We start from the raw sequence: 17755 nt of genomic DNA, 5'->3' as shown, positions 1-17755 counted from the left end.
CATCAATTATTCACACAGGTTCCCTACATGGCAAAAGACGGAATATAAGCAAATACAAGAAATGCAAGAAATCAAACACACATTTTTATTTGACAGAAGTAATTATCGTATACAATATGTTAACTAAACCTGTTATTATTATTTATTTATTATTTAGTCCTAAAATTTTACATTAAAACTTATAAGAAATATACTGATTTTTATTTGTTTCCCCACCTGTAAATGACCTTTATGAATAATTAATCGGAAATCTGTATAATTGTGTAATTTATTTTATTAATTTTTATGTTGATTATTTTCACCTTTTACATAAAAAAATACATAAACCAGATTTAAAGTGTTGCATTTCCCTGTTGCTTTCTGCTGTAATCTGATAACTGATTACTTAGTTATTTGTTCTGTGTGTCGCAGAAATTTCAGCCCCACACAGTATTCTGGGTTGTGACTTTGTTTTAATTCTGAGCTCAGGGAGCAACCACCATTCTGGCGAGCGTTACCACAGAATGCTCAGCGATCTTTAAGTTGACATCCCCTTTGTAGTGGTACACAGATAGCTTGCGTCTCCTCCCAGAACTGCATCAAACTGGTTGGAGGGCACATACACTATATGCAGCCTGCATCTTATAAGTATGAGTATGAGGCATATGCACTTTATACAGCCTGTTACTTGTGGGTCTGGCCACCTGCAAGCAGCCCCCACTCACTGTAGCCTTTTGTGGTTTTCCTGCTCTCTCTGTCAAGCACGCTCTAAACTTTCATTTCTGTTTTCATTTCTGCTCAATCTAATGAGCACAAAGTTCAAGCACATTTTGCTATACTGAGGTTAACTGTTAATCCTCTTAAGCTCACATTCTTGAGTATTAGCCGCCTAACACTGAGGCACTCTTGCATAAATATATAAAGATAAATTCTAAAAGCTGATTGGCTGATTCCAAAAACATCCCTCTGGTCAGTTTATCTCTCATATGTGTCACTCAAGATCCTATTAACTTCACAGCCAGTAGCCGTAGTTTCTAGTATTAATTCTTTAGTTACTGTAACTTTTTTGATACGTTTAACAGCCTGTTATGGTAGTTAGCAGAGTATGGCAGTACCATTATGATCAAACCCAGGATAGAGGGGCTCAGTGAACGTGGTCTGGACCCTGAGCAGGAGAGTCACTGTGTCAGAGATGCTGTAGAAGGACAGAGTTCCTGCCCTGTGATCCAGGTACACTCCTATCCTGGGGGAGGGGGGGGCAGATACTGCAGTTTGCACATTATTGTGCCAGAATGAGTAACTGGAGGTTGAGCAATACAAACACCAGGACTTGTCATTATTTCCAAGCCAGCTGTCGTCACCTTCTCCTTTCCTATGTGACGGCTATAGCAACCAAATCCCCTGCTCTACTCAACCTCCCAGTAGCAGCACCCAGTCAGACCCTCTGTACACAGCACTTGGAGACGTACGTCAAACCTCTCCTGTTGATCAGGATATGACCGTGTCTCTCTCTTCCATGTCACCACTCTGTTCCCCTCAGACAGATGGATGTGTCTGTTTGCTGTGTTGGGGTCCAGAGTGAGCTGACAGGAATCTGATGGAGGAGAAGATCAGAAGGTGATGGTTTGGTCTTATTCACTCCTTACATTAAACAGGAATGCACACTTTTGGCATGTTTTAACGCTTTGAAAAGTATATAAAAGGAAATATATCCTTTCATGTTTATATGTTTCTATTCACAAAATGGATGCCGCAGAGAACAACACGATAAGCAAAATAATATGAAACATCAGCATCACACTGCAAACCGATTCAAAGGCTCCTGACATAAATGTGAAAGACCAGGAGGCAGCGGGAGAGAGAAAGAGAAGCTCCACTAGCAGAAGAAAATGAAACACAATAAAACACACTCCACCTCATACAGGGAGAGAGAAGCGTGTGTGTGAACAGACTCACATTGTAAGAATTCTGCTCTGGTCCTGGGCACTAATACCGGTAGGATGGTGTCTTTGGTAACTAGGAGGAGACAGAGAGAAACGGAGATGTAAGTAAAAGTAATTTACTTGTGGGAGATGGACTTCACTCACTGTGGAGACACCAGCAGTAGATTATTATCACAGGCTGCAGTGTGAGGTATTAAGATATGTTGTTTGGATAGTGTGGTGGCGGCAATGTGTTTGCATTTATTACTAATCTGTATACAGTACATCCAACCATTATCATAACCACTTAATCCCCACTGGGGTCGCAGAGCAATGGGCACAGGCAGGAACAAACACACCACAGGGTGCATGCTCACATCAACAGGGCCAAGTTAGACACGCCAATCAGCCTTCCCCACATGCCTTTGGCCTGTGGGAGGAAACCAGAGCCCTCAGCGATAGCCCACACAAAAACAGGGAGCATGCTAACCACTGCACCACTGTGCTGCTCCTAATTTGTTTACGTTGTGCATATAATTCTAAATTGTTGTGTATCATGGCTATGGTACTAATTGTGTGTATATGTCTGCAGGAGTTGCCATTGCTGTTTTGCCTGCACATTTGTTTTATTTTATTCTTTGTTTGTGGTAAGGTGATGTGGTTTGTCCTTTTGGTATATTGTTTTTTTTTCCTTGAGTGAGTGGCAGTGGCTGAGGCTGGTCTATGTCCCTTTTTTTTACTACTTTCAGCTTGGAATACTGGCTGTTCTAATTTATGTGTGAGTCCTGAGGGTATTTATCTTTTATTCTCTTTCCATCTACAGAGCTGGTGAACGTGGTGCTGGTGTTTTGGGGGTGTTTGGTGGGGCCTTTTCTGCACTGCATGGAGTGAACGAAGTGTGAATCAATAAGTGCTCTTACTCTATGTTATGTTTTGCTGTGTGACTCTGTGTGTTAGTGATATACCACCCCGATACTGGAGCACTTGGTGTGTTTGCTGGGTCGAATTTCCTTTCCCCTCTTCCTCCAGGTAGCCACTCTCACTGGCTTACATATTGCCTTAGGTTTGCATGTAGAATTGGGTTTGGGTACTCTGGGTTTTGTAACTGAACTCTCCCTTCCTGGTTTACGGTCTGTGGTTTTAGCCATGTTTGATATTGTTTTGTGAACTTCAGCTATTTATATTCTTTTTAAAGACTTTCATTGGGTTAATAAACATTGCCCAGTTACTGGGACATGAGTCTCTGTGTCATTCATGCGACGTAGCTGTGTGTGAGGGAATCCTGAGGGTAACTGCGATCATACATCTTAAGGGGCAGGGCCTTAGGTGGCGTAGTTGGGTCTCCTACCTACTCTTAGTGACCTAGCACCACTAGGTTACAATCTGCTGTTTGAAGGGGTTTTTGGAATTGAAGGGGTTTAGGAATTTGATCAGAACTTTTTATTCTTTACAATAACATTTTGAGACAGATTTGCCCCATTCAGAACACAGCCACTGTCCTAAAATTTCACCTTAATCAGTAATAGGAAATATTCAGTGACTAATTTTCTGTGCATTTTGCGTTCATGTAACTTACCATAATAATGATGATGCTTTATTAGTCCCAGTGGAAGTTCTCCTTTTGCTTACCCCATCTTGTTCTCCATGACACACCCAAGCGGATAAGAGCAAGCTTGAGGTCTAGGGCTGCCACTATTAGCTGACGTACAGTAGGCATGGATCTCTATGCTGAAAATGTGTCAACATTAATATTTTAAATCAATGCATCATTTTAAATACTATTATTTCAATATAAATACCATTATGATTCTAAAATGCTTCAATTCATTATAACAAATGTTTTCCTTTAATATCACTACCTAATTATAGGATTAGTTCAAATTATCATGGAACAAAAAGGTGGTTTTACAGTGTGAAAAGTTTCATACCATAGCAGTATTAGTGCTATGCATGAGCACCTGAAGAGAGAACGCATATGCAGGCGCTATTCTGGATTATGGACGGCCAGAATAAGGAAATCCACTGTAAGTGCTGTCTATTCATGTTTATTAAATTGCCATTAGTATGGAGGACTTTTTAATATATTTTGTCCTTGTAGCTGCTAAATACACTCATTATTAAAGCCACAAAGTTGTTTTTCTGCTACATTAGAATCTCCATTGAATAAGTGTTTTTGGGGAAATTTTTAGGCTGGATACTGGTCTTATTCTGTGTGGAATGACGGTGCCAGTGTGTGTGTATTGGGCTTGTTGGGCCCACTGCTATTATCATAAACTAAAACTGAAACTAAAATGGACACAAAATAAAAGAAAATTCATGAACTGAAATAAAAATCAAAACTTTATTTACAAAAGCAAAAAACATGTCAGGCTTTAACCAGCAGGAGGCAGCGCCAGACCACCACCATCTTTTTACCTAGTTTATCCACAATATCTCCTCTTTTAGAAGATGCTCTGGTTGCTGAGCTGTTCCTGTCTGGACTTCAGTGCTTATCGCTTCCATAATTTATCAAAACAGCTGTATGTAGCCTCTGCTCCTCTTACTGAATTTAATAAGCATGAGGATACGCCGAATTTACACAGATTACGAACTTTTGGGTGTCACAATATGCATCTCAATGATATTTTAGGCATGCAACTAATTTGCTCATGGAATTGTGGGCAAAAATAATGTCTGTATAGTGCCGAAACGACATTGTCCATTATCTAAAGCCCTGCAATAACATAGTTTGTTGTAGCCAGAATAAAATCAAACAGTCTATTTGATTTTCTGGAGGAAAATGAATCATTTAGATTAATCGACCGATTGGTGAAGTAGTCAATAGATTAATCCATAGAATAATAGTTGTTAGTGGCAGCACTATTGGGGGGACAGTAAAGCATCGGGCAGCTGAAGGCACTGGGGGGTTAAGAGTCTTGCTCAAGGGCCCACAGATGCATGTCTGTTCGGCTGAGGTCAGGCTCAAACTGGCATCCTTCCAATCACAGGCACAGAGACTTAGCCCACTGCACTGCACACTACCACTGCCTCATCACTGCAGATGTATTCATGTGTAAGTGCTTCTGGCCTGACCTGTATCTCTGCCCTTCCTGCAGCAGCTGAGACTGCATCATGTGTTCATCCATCATACAGGGATAACAGATAAACTGCTGGTCGGTACGGCAGTAGATCTCCAGGGGTTTGTCATGGAGGGAACAGACCTTGTTCATCAGATGGCTGATGGCATCAATGAGCTTATGTTGTTTTGTGTGGTGAAGTTTATTGTGAAGCTGCAGGTCAGATACACAGTAAGAGGCCAGACACACCAGGCAGGACTTGACAGCTTTGTGTTTTCTCCCAGTACAGACATCACACTCCACATCTCCAGGTCCAGCATAATGGTCAGCAGGAGTAGCTGCTTGTAGTCCAGTCTTCTTCAGTTTCTCCACCACTTCAGCCAGCATGGTGTTTCTGCCCAGAACAGGTCTGTGTATGAAGGTCTGTCTGCACTGGGGGCAGCTGTAAACTCCAGCATGATCCTCCTGATCCCACAGCTCTTAATGCATCTCATACAGTAACTGTGTCCACAGGGAATAATCACTGAATCATTCACTAGATCCAGACAGATTGGACACCTGAACTGGTTCTGATTTACTGTGACACTGATTTCTGGCATTTTACCACGAACACTGATAGGATTCAGTTTCGTTTTCTCTCACAGTCGTCTGTGTGTGAGAGTGGGAGGAACTTCCTGCTTCTCAGGCTGCAGTAAGTGTGGTTTTGGACTGAGGCCAGACTGAGAAGAGCAGACTGAGCAAACACTGGAATTGAAGTTTATGAATTCCCTGAAAGACATGCCTGTGAGGAAGACCATCCCTCCTCCTGAACAGGCACTGTGTTTTTCCACAGCGACGTGAGAAAATCTCTGCTTAGAGTAGAGTAAGACAGCATGTACTGTATACCTATCCGCATGCTCAGTGAAAGTGCAAAACTGGCTGGCAGGTGTTTCCACAGACACCTTTAACATTTCCCTGAGACAGACAGTCATCCCCATGTGCTTCAAGGCCACCATCACTCCTGTGCTAAATAAGTCATAGAAGTGCATAGTGAACATACAAATTGGGAAGAACTAATCTGAAATTGGGGAAGATCCCAGCATGTTTACTATAAAATATGATTGAAAGTGACCTTCACGGCCTCAGCGCTATGTAGTTGGAATGGACTGATCCCAGGAGGTGCATCTAGTGTCTCCATTTTCTCATGCTCTTTCGCTCATGCCGTGGTTGCGGGAGATATGAACTATGTAATAAATATGAGTATGTGGTTAACTGTAAATATAATGGGTGGCTTCAGCATGCTTTTTGACCCAGTTTAAGAAAAGTATTATTGCAATCGTTCATAGTGTAAGATCAATACAGTTGGGAATTTAGGTAAGTTTATAATATGTAATGATTACAATTTTGTTTATGTGAACTGGCTATGTCTGGGTTCTTGTAGTCAAATATTTGTTGACAAATTCAGTAGTTAGGCATTATTAAATTGTATTTTGTTTCATTATAATCCAGTATTTATCTGTCTGTAAGGAGTCTGAAATATATGTGGTTGTAATGAGGACGTACTGTGTGCATTTGAGGAGCCCAGGTAATTTACGGCATCTGTATATGATTTTTTGTAGTCTGTGCAGGTATGTTATCAATGTCTGTCTCATATGGTCGAGTTTACTAAATTAATGTAATAGTTGAGGGTAAAATTGCATTCATTTTCCTCTATTACGTTTTGTATTTTCTGTCCCTCCATCTTTTTGGGCTCTCGCTCATTCCACAGTAGCGGAGGCAGGTGACGTGTAAACACCCTCACTTGGGAATCAGTCTCCATGTGCCTTCCTGTCTTCTTTAATTGCTTTTCACCACATATAAAGTGGAATAAAAGCAAAAAGCTGATGGGATTTAAAGCTATGGTATCAGTCGTAACACGCAGGTATGTGCAATTATAGATAAACTGTGCCAGGTTCAAATGGAACAAGCAATCAGAATTGATTTTTACATTGTTCAACATAATCCACAGGATAATGAAAGATCTGGCACATAAATGTCGGATTTCTTCATTTTGTTTCTGTTTCTGTGCTGGGAGTGTATCTGTCTCAGGAAGGAGATTCAGGTTCACAGTGATCAGGAACAGAGAGATAAAACACTGGAAAGGTGCCCAGCATTTGGTGGCTGGCTGCTCTGCTCTGGAAGTGCTGCTGGGGGACAGAGGAGGACGTGGCTGTGGCAGATATGGGGTATGGTAGGTGGTGGGAGAGGAAAATGCGGTGGGAAGAGATGGAGTGATCAGGATTGATGGAGAACGATAAGTTGCTGGACTGGACATTGTTTAATTGCAAGGCGATATTGCAGCTTAGTGTTTTCAAGGAATGTTTGCTTATCTTGTTTTGTGCGTTTGTGGGCATAAATAGAAGAAGGTCTGGGTATTTCATTCTTTGCTACTTTTTCAGATCAGAGGCAACGCGGTATCAACCAAAAAGAACTGTGGACTATTGACCAGATTCTGGGATACATGTTTTTAAGTTTTTTATCATGGGCCCATGTAAATAGTTTTTCTTTTTTCATTTTTTGCATTGTTCTTTTTTGTAATGGGTAGCAGTGTGGTTTGATTGTGTTGGTTTTGTTTGCTTCTCGCTTGGTTGCTGTGTGTCTGCAAGATCAGGAGCAAGAAGCAGTAACCATCAACATGGTATGGGCAATAAATTCAAGATCAAGAGACTTTATTGTCATTCCACACATGTTCGCACATGCCATGGAGCAAAAGTAAGTACTCAGGTCCCGGATAAGCCACAGAGCTAGTCACACACACTTATAAAGATAAAAATTAAATATAAAGGTATTGGAGTATTAAGTATGGAGTTTAAGTTAGCAGTATGTACAGTGTCCAATACGCAGAAGCAGACATAGAATGGATGCAACATAAAACCGATCCAGGTAATTTGCTATATAATAGTAATAACTTAGTTACTGTGTTATAATGAGCATTGCACATATGGGCTTATTGCACGTGTTAATATCACTTCGCTTGGTGGTGATAATTTAAATACTATGTTATGGGGAACATTGCACATATGAGTGTATTGCACATGTTATATGTTATATGTCACTTTGGTCTGCTGGAGGTGGGGGTAGGGGGGTTATAGTCTATTAGTCTTTTTGTGTGGTGGAGATGGGGGGGAGGGTGAATCTGTGCGGGGGCTGGGGCAGAGTTCAGCAGTCTTACAGCATCTGGAAAGAAGCTGTTACACAGTCTGGTCCTACTCTTGATGCTCCTCAGCCTCCTGCCTGAGGGGAGAGGAACAAACAGTTTGTGTGCTGGGTGGGTGGGGTTAGGTTTAGGGTTAGGTTTAGGGGTCCCTCATAATGCAGGAAGCCCTTCTCCTGCATCTGGTGGTGTAGATGTCAGTGGTGGTGGGTAAGCTGCTCCCCACCCCCCTCTGAGCCGACAATGTCTCTAAGATGTCTGATGATGTGGCAGAATGAATATTCTTCCTTGACTCTGGCTTGTAGTTGCACAGCATTTAACTGTAATTTAATCGACATGCCATTAATTGGCATCACACGAATTAAAGTGATGTGGTGCAGAAATCTGGGGAGTAAAAGGTCACAGCAACATGCTGGTGCTGATTCCACAGGCTGATGACACCCATCTGGGTCGTGGTAACAAGCCCGTCTAACAGACTGTGGGATCCAGCTGGGCTTACATGACGAGCTGAAGCTGGAGGACATCAGGAAACGGCTCGGCCGCACAGCCAGAGACTACTCCTCCAAAGTGCAAGACTGAGCTTAACGCGGCTTCGGCCGCTCAGCTCCCCAGCTCTGGGGAACTGCCTGGGCAAAGAACCCAGTGTAAGGACCTGCCTTGGGTCCCAGAGGGCCCCTCTCTACCTAAGAGGAAGAAGCGCAGGGGAAAAATAGGAGCAGAAGCCCCGACGATCTTCGTGGGGGCATGCTCCCTCCGCCCCACTTACATCCCTGCCAGTTGGCAGGGGGACTTCCCGATCTTCCGGGAGGACGCTCCCGCTGCCAGCCCCGCCGACGAGCAGCCGCCTCCCTTGGAGGCTTACCACCACCGGCCATCGCGCCTATTCAATAGGGGGGCTAGGGCCGTCTGGGACGCCATTCCCCAGATTCCCAAGGCCCTAAAAGGGGCAGCGCCAGCTCACCCAGCGCCCATCCTTGCGCCCGTTCCGGACCTGCCTGCTCCAATCCTGCCTGTTGCAGTGCTACCTGCTGCCGCCGCTCTGCCCGCAGCCCCACCCGTCCTGCCTGTCCAGCCCGGCTCGCCCGTCCTGCCTGTCTCTCCGGCTGCACCGCCTGCCGCCACGCCCCCTGCTCTGCCCGAGCCTCCATCCGCTGCGGCTCCAGTGACTCCATCACCCTTGCCCCAGCGAGGCCGACACTCCCCAGGACCCCGCCTTTCTGTGTCCCGTAAGGGGAGGGGACACAGGCGTCGGGCCCGGGTCCCGCCCATCCTGCCCCCTGGCTCGCCCGTGCGTCCCCTGGCTGTCGCTTGGCGGCTGTCTGCGGGTCCTGTTCTGTCCCCGGTTCTTCGTTGACTTTTTTTTTGTCTTCTAGGTTCTCTGTTTCCTGTTCGGCCCCTGCCCTGGGGCGCGCCCGGAGTGCGCGCCTTCGGTGAGGGGGGAGTTCTGTCACGCCCAGCCCAGCATTCCTCATGTGTGCCACGCCCCTAATTACCCATGTGTGGAATTTGCGCTTCTCTCAATCTGTTTTGTGTTTCTTAATTAGTTTCTTAGTATTTCAGTCTGTGTCTTACCTTTACTTGCCAGACTTGTCATTAATGTTCTCTAAGTTCGTGTCTTGTTAGTTTATGTCTTGAGCTTAGTTTTCCCTGTCATTCCCTGGTTTGCTGCCTTTTGTTGTTTTAAACTCCATTAAAACCCCTTATTTTGCTCATCTTCGTCTCCCAACCATTATTCCTCGCCTACTCCCTGGACGTGAACGTGACAGTTACTGTCTATCATTGTCTAAATGTATTTTTACTGTCTAAATATATGTATTCAGCTAGTAGATGCAAGGTGCTATCACAGCTAATGCGAGGCTGAGACTGAAGCTTTACCCTTTGTTTCCTCAGAGACGTGCCGCGTAACTCATTTCCCCGTGCATACAAGTTATCTTACGTCGGCGTTCACGGTTTGACTTCTGAGATTCAGGTCAAGTACTAGGTCATTTTTTTCCGAAGTGGTTGGTTCGACTTTTAAGAAATTCAAGTTCTAATGAGTTTGAGAACTGAGGTGCCACTGTATTTATATAATTGCAACATGGAGAATAATAGTCAGGATAAGAAAACTTCGTAAACTGCTAGAACATTTATTAATTTGCTGGTTTTCCAAATTCAAACTGGATAAAATAGATAAATGATTTAAAGACTTCGGAATTATCCCACTAAAATAATCATCGTTAGTTGTTCACACAGGTACTGTATATGGCAAAAGCACGAAGGAATTTATACTGGTTTTAATCTCTCCAATAATCTAAGTCACCATGTAAAAATCACTCTTTCACAAAACAATTTTCTTTTGATTTGTTTCATTTCATTTAATGAATTATTTTGTGCAATTTACTGTATAAACCCATTGTTGTTAACAGAAATCTTAGCTACTTACTAAAGTCTTGAGTATTATATTTCTATCAGTGAATGACTGATATGCATATGACATCTGTATAATTGTATAATTTTTTTATATTTACTTTCATGTTCGTTATTTCCCCATTTTCCACAATAGATTTTCATGCCACTCCTACAACTATGTCTAGTTAAGCCAAGTGTTTCTTGCGACCCTGGTTCAGTCATTGAACCTCCACCCATCTGTGTACTTGCGTGCTCCAGCCTTGTTAATTGCCTTGTTGTGTTTGTTCTGAGCCTGTCCTTTCGGGTCAGTCCTCGTCTTTTCTGTTGGTCCCTGTCTGGGTTTGAGTCCCAGAACTATGAGGGTTCCTCGGGAGAAGTCCCAGAGCCAAGAGGGGTTCCTCTCAGTCTGTCCAGTTGGGTCACCTTGTTTCTTCAAAGCCTAGTTGCCCTGTTGCCTCCTGTTGTTTGCGCCAGTTAACCTCTTCATTTCCCTGTCTTCCAGTCTGTCTCATGTTTTCTAGTATTTGATGGTTCACTGGCCACAAACATTTCACTGCCAGTAGTCATGTTTTCTAGTATTAATTACCTTATTTTTTTGGGATACTTTTAACAACCTGTTAACATAGTCGGCACAGTTTAGCTGTACTGCTCCAAAGAACAAACCCAGGATAGAGGGGCTCAGTGAATGTGGTCTGGACCCTGTGCAGGAGGGTCACTGTATCAGAAACGCTGTAGAAGGACAGAGTTCCTGCCCTGTGATCCAGGTACACTCCTATCCTGGGGGAGGGGGGGCCAGATACTGCAGTTTTCACATTCTTGTGCCAGAATGAGTAACTGGAGGTTGAGCAGTACAAACGCCAGGACTTGTCATTGCGTCCAAGCCAGCTGTCATCATCCCATCCTTTCCTGTTGATTCCTTTGTATGCGACCGCGATACCGACCATAGTCCCGCTCCAGTCAACCTCCCAGTAGCAGCGCCCAGTCAGACTCTCTCTACACAGCACATTGGGGGAGTCAAACCTCTCCCGGTGATCAGGATATGACTCTGTCTCTCTCCTCCATGTCACCACTCTGTTCCCCTCAGACAGATGGAGGTTATTGTTTATTGTGTTGGGGTCCAGAGTGAGCTGACAGGAATCTGATAGAAGAGAAGATCGGAATATAATGTTTTGGTCTCATTCACTCCTTATATTAAACAAGAGTTGTGCAATTTTTGGTATGTTTTAACACTTTCAAAAGTATTTAGATAAAAATATATAAATAAATGAATGTTTAGCCGTTCATGTTTATAAGGTCATATTCACAGCAGGGATGTCACAGAGAATAACATGATAAGCAAAATAATATTAAACATCAGCAGCCACATTGCAAACAGATTCAAAGGCTCCTGACATAAACAGCTCATGTAAATGTGAAAGGAGGCAGCGGGAGAGAGAAAGAGAAGCTCCACTAGCAGAAGAAAACGAAACACAATAAAACACACTCCACCTCATACAGGGAGAGAGAAGCGTGTGTGTGAACAGACTCACATTGTAAGAATTCTGCTCTGGTCCTGAGCACTAATACTGATAGGATGGTGTCTTTGGTAACTAGGAGGAGACAGAGAGAAACAGGGATGTGAGTAAAAGGAATTTACTTGTGGGAGATGGACTTCACTCACTGTGGAGACAACAGCAGTAGGGTATTATTATTATGAGGGACAATAACAGGCATTTTAACAAACTGCTTTTGATTTTTGAGTTATATAATATAGACAACACATGATTCATGTGATCTTGGTTTTGCAGCTTGTAAAATTTGGAGTTCACTAGTTTACTGAACGATTTAGTCTTGAAAACAGAAACTGACTTGGTCACACAAAATTGACACCGACTGTACTGCATACTCTCTCTGCATGGTCTGTGTTAACATGAACAGACAGGAAAATGTATTCATTCATTAACCTGTGTGATGGATCTCTGCTGTTTTCTTTTCGCAAACATTCTCCAGTTGATCCTTCAGTTTAGAAACCTCCTTCCTCACATTCTCCAAAGAGCAGCGTGGATAAACTGAGATTTTGTGTCCAGATTCAGCTTGAGGGGTGACAGGAAGACCCTGGCACTTCTACAGGCATACGGTCTGATTAATCAGCTTCATCAAAACAAATGTGATTTCGATTCAAATTAACAGGACCTTTAACATCTGACAAATGACAGACTAGTTGAAATACAAATGAGAACATACATGCATTTGAATACCCTGGTTTTCTTATTGCCAAAGTAGCTGTTCTGTTACCTGCAGTAAATGGATGTGATCCTCTGTGTGTGAAAGTTGCTCCATCTCAGAATGTCTCCTCTTCAGTTCATCGATATCCTTCTCTAGTATCTCCATGTGCCCTTCAGCCTGACTCACTGCAGCCTTCACCTGATCTATGATCAGCTTTGTCACCTCAGAGCGTCTTCTCTCAATGGAGCGGATCATCTCAGTGAAGATCCTCTCGCTGTCCTCCACTGCTGACTGTGCTGAGCTCTGTTGGTAACACAGGGAGCAGAGGACAGTAAATTACAATTGGCCCCTTTTGAGACCCCAGAGAGCCTCATTGTACAATAGTGATGTGAGCTGACAGGAGATATAAAAACAGCACAGGGCTGGGGTTTGGAGCGTCACGATGCTGGATGCCTCAGGTACTGAAACCCAGCCAGCACTGATTGGAAATGATCCCTCATTAAGCTCATACACTGTCAGCTGCAGGGATTTGGCAGAGACTGGTGGCTGTATGGGGCAGGTTGGTTGTCACCATTGGGTCTCAGTTTAATATGTGACTTTTTAGTGTTCATTTGCATTACACTTGGTTGTGAAGAGTTGTATTTTCTCAAATGGGCCTTAAATGATATTTTTCCAACTCAATAGGTTAACCCCTGTCACCCCAGGTTAGTTAAACTCTGTTATCTGGCACCTTTGTCCCACCAGACCTCTCACCCAGAGTAACCCACAGTGACTTCAATATCATTAATCCGCATAAATTTAAAAAATTTGTGATCTGTTGACTTTGAGAGACAAGTCTTGATTAAAGATGATCACAAGCCAGCTGTTATCTTCTCCTCAGGTTCATACTCACTGTGATTGAGGCCACAGCCTCTCTCAGCTCCTGCAGCTCCTTCTCTCTCATCTGAATTCTCTGCTGAAAGTATCTCTTTGTTTCTCCTATTTGTTTCTGTATATAGAGAAAAAAGATAAAACAAGTTTGTTTCATTAACTGAGATCATATTCTTTAATCATCCTGTCCAGGGTGGACTCCAGCCTTGGGCCCTATGCTGCCTGGGAAAGGATCCAGGCGCTCTCTGACCCTGACCTGGATTACTGGTTAGGAGATGGATGGATGGATGGATGGATACTATTAAATGATTTATTGACTGTAGGTAGGATAAACTGGATGAAGTCTCATTGATTTGGAGGGTGGAGGGGGTCCAGTTGGGGGACCTCAGGATTGCGTCTTTGCTTTTTGCAATTTTTGTGGTCCTGTTGGCGTCATCAGGCTGTGACCTGCAGCAGACACTGAGGCGGTTTGCAGCTGAATGTGGGGTGGCTGGGATGAGGATCAGCACCTCCAAGTCTAAGGCTATGGTTCTCGACCGGAGGAGAGTGGATTGCCCTCTACTGGTGGGAGGTAAGTTACTGCCTCAAGCAGAGGAGTTCAAGGGTCCCGGGGTCTTGTTCACGAGTGAGGGAAAAAGAGAGCAGAAGATCGACAGATGGATTATAGTGTATTATAGATGAGACCTTCATAAAGCATTCATAATACACAATAAACATGGCAATAATGTGTTATGAATGTGTTTATAGATTGTTATAGATATGATATTCATGGAAAATGGTTTCCAAATCATTATTGCTTAATTATTACTAAATGATTTAAAAATGTGTAAATGATTGGTTCATCATTAGCTACAGGCTTAGTAATCATTTAGGAATGATTTATGATCATTTCCTGCTTTAATCATTTATAAATGTTTACTAAGGTTTTGCAAATGATTAGTTAGCCCTTAACTACAGTATTATGCTTATAAATGTCTTATTGAGAATTTGTAAATGATTTGTTCATCAGTAACTACAGGCTTCTGAATGTCTTACTGAGGTAAATGATTAGTTAATGTTTCACTAAAGGCTTATATGTGTGGTATAACTGAACATTATTATAATGTGTTACCGTTAATAGTAACTGCTTTTTTGTTTTACACCATTTCGGCTTAACAATAGTTTAATTGAAATGCTTTATGTTTGTAAAGCGGGGGATACCTGTGTGATAGATATGCCTAGTTGCCACTTTATTAGGTACACCCTAGGAATACCTGCTAGGACGCACATTCCCTCCAGAACCACTTCAAGCGTAGATCAGTTGCTTGTTCAGAGAAGCCATTCTGCACACCACTGTTATACTGAGCTGTGCTTTTTGCACTTGTGACCTTCCTGATAGTTTTAACAAGTCTGGCCATTCTGTCCTGAATTGTATGTTATCACCCACATAACTGCCAGTCTGGGTGTTTTATGTTTACTGCACCATCCTCAGTAAACTCTACACACTGCAGTGTGTTAAAATCCCAGGATGGTGGCGATTTCTAAGATGCTGGAACCACCACGTTTGGCACCAACAATCACACCATATTTAAACACTCTTAGCTCACACATCTCAGCCATTCAGATGTTCCTTCAAACAGTAAGTGAACCTCTTGACCCTGTTGTTTACTGTATGTATCTAGCTACAGCCACATGACTCACTGTTTGAAAGAGTTTTCAGCAGGGATTCCATCAGCACATTTTACACTTTATAACAACATCTTGACACAATTCTGCCCCATTGAGAACACAGCTACTGATAATAGTGAAGGTGCTAATACTTCAGCTTAATCAATTATGGAAATTTTTCACTAATGTATTTTCTATGTATATTCCTTTCATTTCTGCTCTACCTGTCCAGGCTTGATCTCTGTATCTTCAAACCAAAAATACTTACAAACATAAGGATAGGGAAAAAAATTATTTGCAACACGTTACCTAAAAAACTCATATTTAATATAAAGGTAAGTCTCCTTACCTGTATCTCTGCCCTTCCTGTAACAGCTGAGACTGTATCATGGCCTCTGTGTTCATCCATTGTACAGAGATAACAGATGCACTGCTGGTCAGTACAGCAGTAGACCTCCAGGAGTTTGTCATGGTGGGAACAGACCTTGTCCTCCAGATGTCCAGTAGCATCAGTCAGTTTGTGTTTCCTAAAAGCTGGAGACTCATAGTGAGGCTGGAGGTGAGTTTCACAGTAAGAGGCCAGACACACCAGGCAGGACTTGACAGCTTTGTGTTTTCTCCCAGTACAGAAATCACACTCCACATCTCCAGGTCCAGCATAACAGTCAGCAAAAGTATGCGCTTGTAGTCCAGTTATCTTCATTTTCTCCACCACTTCAGCTAGCATGGTGTTTCTGCCCAGAACAGGTCTGGGTGTGAAGGTCTGTCTGCACTGGGGGCAGCTATAAACTCTACCATGATCTTCCTGATCCCAGCAGTTCTTAATGCAGCACCTACAGTAATTGTGTCCACAGGGGATAGTCACTGGATCCTTCAGTAGATCCAGACAGATCGGACAGCTAAACTGGTTTGGATCCAGATCGGCTTGTGCCATTTTGCGATTAATACAGATTTCTTTTCTCTCACAGTCGTCTGTATGTGAGAGTGGGAGGAACTTCCTGCTTCTCAGGCTGCTGTAGGTGTGGTTTTGGACTGAGGCCAGACTGAGAAGAGCAGACTGGGCAAACAGTGGAGTTGGAGTTGATGAATTAAATAGAATATTGCGCAAATTACATAAGTAAGAAATGCAATGCTTGTTTACAAGGATGGACTAACTCCTCTGGGAGCCCTAAGCTGACAAGAATAGGGCCCCCCTTAGTGGGCCATTGGAGACATTTTTAGAGCCGAAAGGGAAATGAGAGGGAATTAAAAACAATGGAACAACAATGATATTGTAATCAAAACGTGGGGTGCCAGCAGTAAAACTTACCGGTCAGGGTGTCAGTCTTGTTAGTCTAATGTTAGTCTTGTATCTTTGTGCCATTCTCTTCTTGTTAGGCTACTTTGTATCAGTTTCCTTTGCAGTGACAATTGGTGGAGCAAAGTCTCAAAGTACAACAATCCATTACAGCTGGGACAAGGGCAAATTTGTCTATCCTGAAAACTGTCGCTAAAAATGCAAATAACATGCATGTTGCTGTCATTTACATGATCAGATTATGTTATATTCCTAAATGTTAATTCTGGAAATTCTGTCTTCATGGGGACCCTAGTTTTCAGGGCCCCAGGTGGCTGCCCACCCTTCCCTTATGGCAGTGGTCCCCAAACTTTCTCTTCAGGGCCCCCCTTTTCTAGATAGGAACATTATTGAGCCCCCCCATTCAAACTACACAGGTTCAGAATCAAACTTTATTTGAAATACAACTCCCTTTCATAATTGAGCGAAACAAATGCAATTACAAAATACAAATGGTGCAATTTCACCACTGTGGGAGAAAAAAGAGCAATCAATTAAAAATAAAAGTCCAGCATACGTTTGAAATTATGCAAATGCAGATTTAACATTCCTGTTAATATTTATTGGCGTACACAAATTAAAGTTTGTGTACCACATTTTGTTTTTAATGATAACCGCAGGTTTCAGCCTATACTATAGCACAAAAAAACACTAAATCATACCCATTAATTGATAGTCAGTGGCGGAGCCAGAGCTGTGTCCGGGGTGGCACTGGACACCCCTGACATCCGATTGGCCACCCCGGGTGCCACCCCAAAATTTTATTTGCTGCTGGCAGATCCTGATGCTGATTGACATCACATTTGTCTAAAGAAGTTTTTGAATTTTGCTGGCAACGCTGCTCAAGCTATTTTCAAATCAAAGACGAGCCGAAGATAAGAGCATGGTTTCAAGGTAAGACGAATAATAGAACATCATATTTGAAATACGTTTTATAGTTTATTATAAGGTTTGTTTGCTGAGTAACGTTTATTATCCGCTGTGTAAGTTAACGAGGCGCCGACGACATCAGTTAACTTACAGTAATGAGATTAGAGAGATCAATTCGCAGTTTAGACAGTTAACTCTATACTTCATCTGTGCTAGTATTACATGCACATACCATGTATGTAAGTTATTATATTTAATTTACGATGCTCAAATATTTTGCTAATATGGGAAGTAATGTTAGGCTAGCTGT

At 42.7% G+C, this 17755-nt stretch overlaps 1 protein-coding gene and 2 pseudogenes across 2 annotated transcripts; all 3 read right to left on the bottom strand.

The window, feature by feature from the left end:
* Nucleotides 1–1074: 1074 nt before the first annotated feature.
* Nucleotides 1075–2196, bottom strand: LOC140588999 (stonustoxin subunit beta-like; annotated as a pseudogene).
* A 2722-nt stretch (nucleotides 2197–4918) lies between these two features.
* Nucleotides 4919–5556, bottom strand: LOC111847251 (E3 ubiquitin/ISG15 ligase TRIM25-like; annotated as a pseudogene).
* A 4683-nt stretch (nucleotides 5557–10239) lies between these two features.
* LOC111847250 (E3 ubiquitin/ISG15 ligase TRIM25-like) lies at nucleotides 10240–16232 on the bottom strand. 2 transcript variants are annotated; one of them, XM_072710733.1, is made up of 6 exons: nucleotides 15589–16232; nucleotides 13615–13710; nucleotides 12792–13025; nucleotides 12461–12620; nucleotides 12047–12106; nucleotides 10240–11655 (listed from the first exon to the last, which is right to left on the bottom strand). In XM_072710733.1, the coding sequence occupies exons 1-6, from the start codon at nucleotides 16171–16173 to the stop codon at nucleotides 11135–11137; spliced, it is 1656 nt and encodes a 551-aa protein (XP_072566834.1). In that variant the 5' UTR covers nucleotides 16174–16232; the 3' UTR covers nucleotides 10240–11134. The 2 variants fall into 2 exon arrangements, with proteins under 2 accessions (XP_072566834.1, XP_072566835.1); XM_072710734.1 differs by lacking the exon at nucleotides 12461–12620 and having other exon boundaries at nucleotides 11517–11655.
* Between the last annotated feature and the right edge of the window lie 1523 nt (nucleotides 16233–17755).

The sequence above is a fragment of the Paramormyrops kingsleyae genome, chromosome 4 (genome assembly GCF_048594095.1).
Source record: "Paramormyrops kingsleyae isolate MSU_618 chromosome 4, PKINGS_0.4, whole genome shotgun sequence".
NCBI lineage: Eukaryota > Metazoa > Chordata > Actinopteri > Osteoglossiformes > Mormyridae > Paramormyrops > Paramormyrops kingsleyae.
This window is presented reverse-complemented; position numbering and strand designations above follow the sequence as displayed.

Excerpts from the sequence above, each read along its gene's own strand:
- LOC111847250 (XM_072710733.1), bottom strand. The coding sequence starts at position 16,173 with ATGGCACAAGCCGATCTGGATCCAAACCAGTTTAGCTGTCCGATCTGT. Across the intron at positions 12,621-12,791 it reads ATCACATCCATTTACTGCAG|AAGTGCCAGGGTCTTCCTGT; the intron begins GTAACAGAACAG and ends GTATGCCTGTAG. Across the intron at positions 12,107-12,460 it reads AGCAGAGATCCATCACACAG|TTACCAAAGACACCATCCTA; the intron begins GTTAATGAATGA and ends GTCTCCTCCTAG.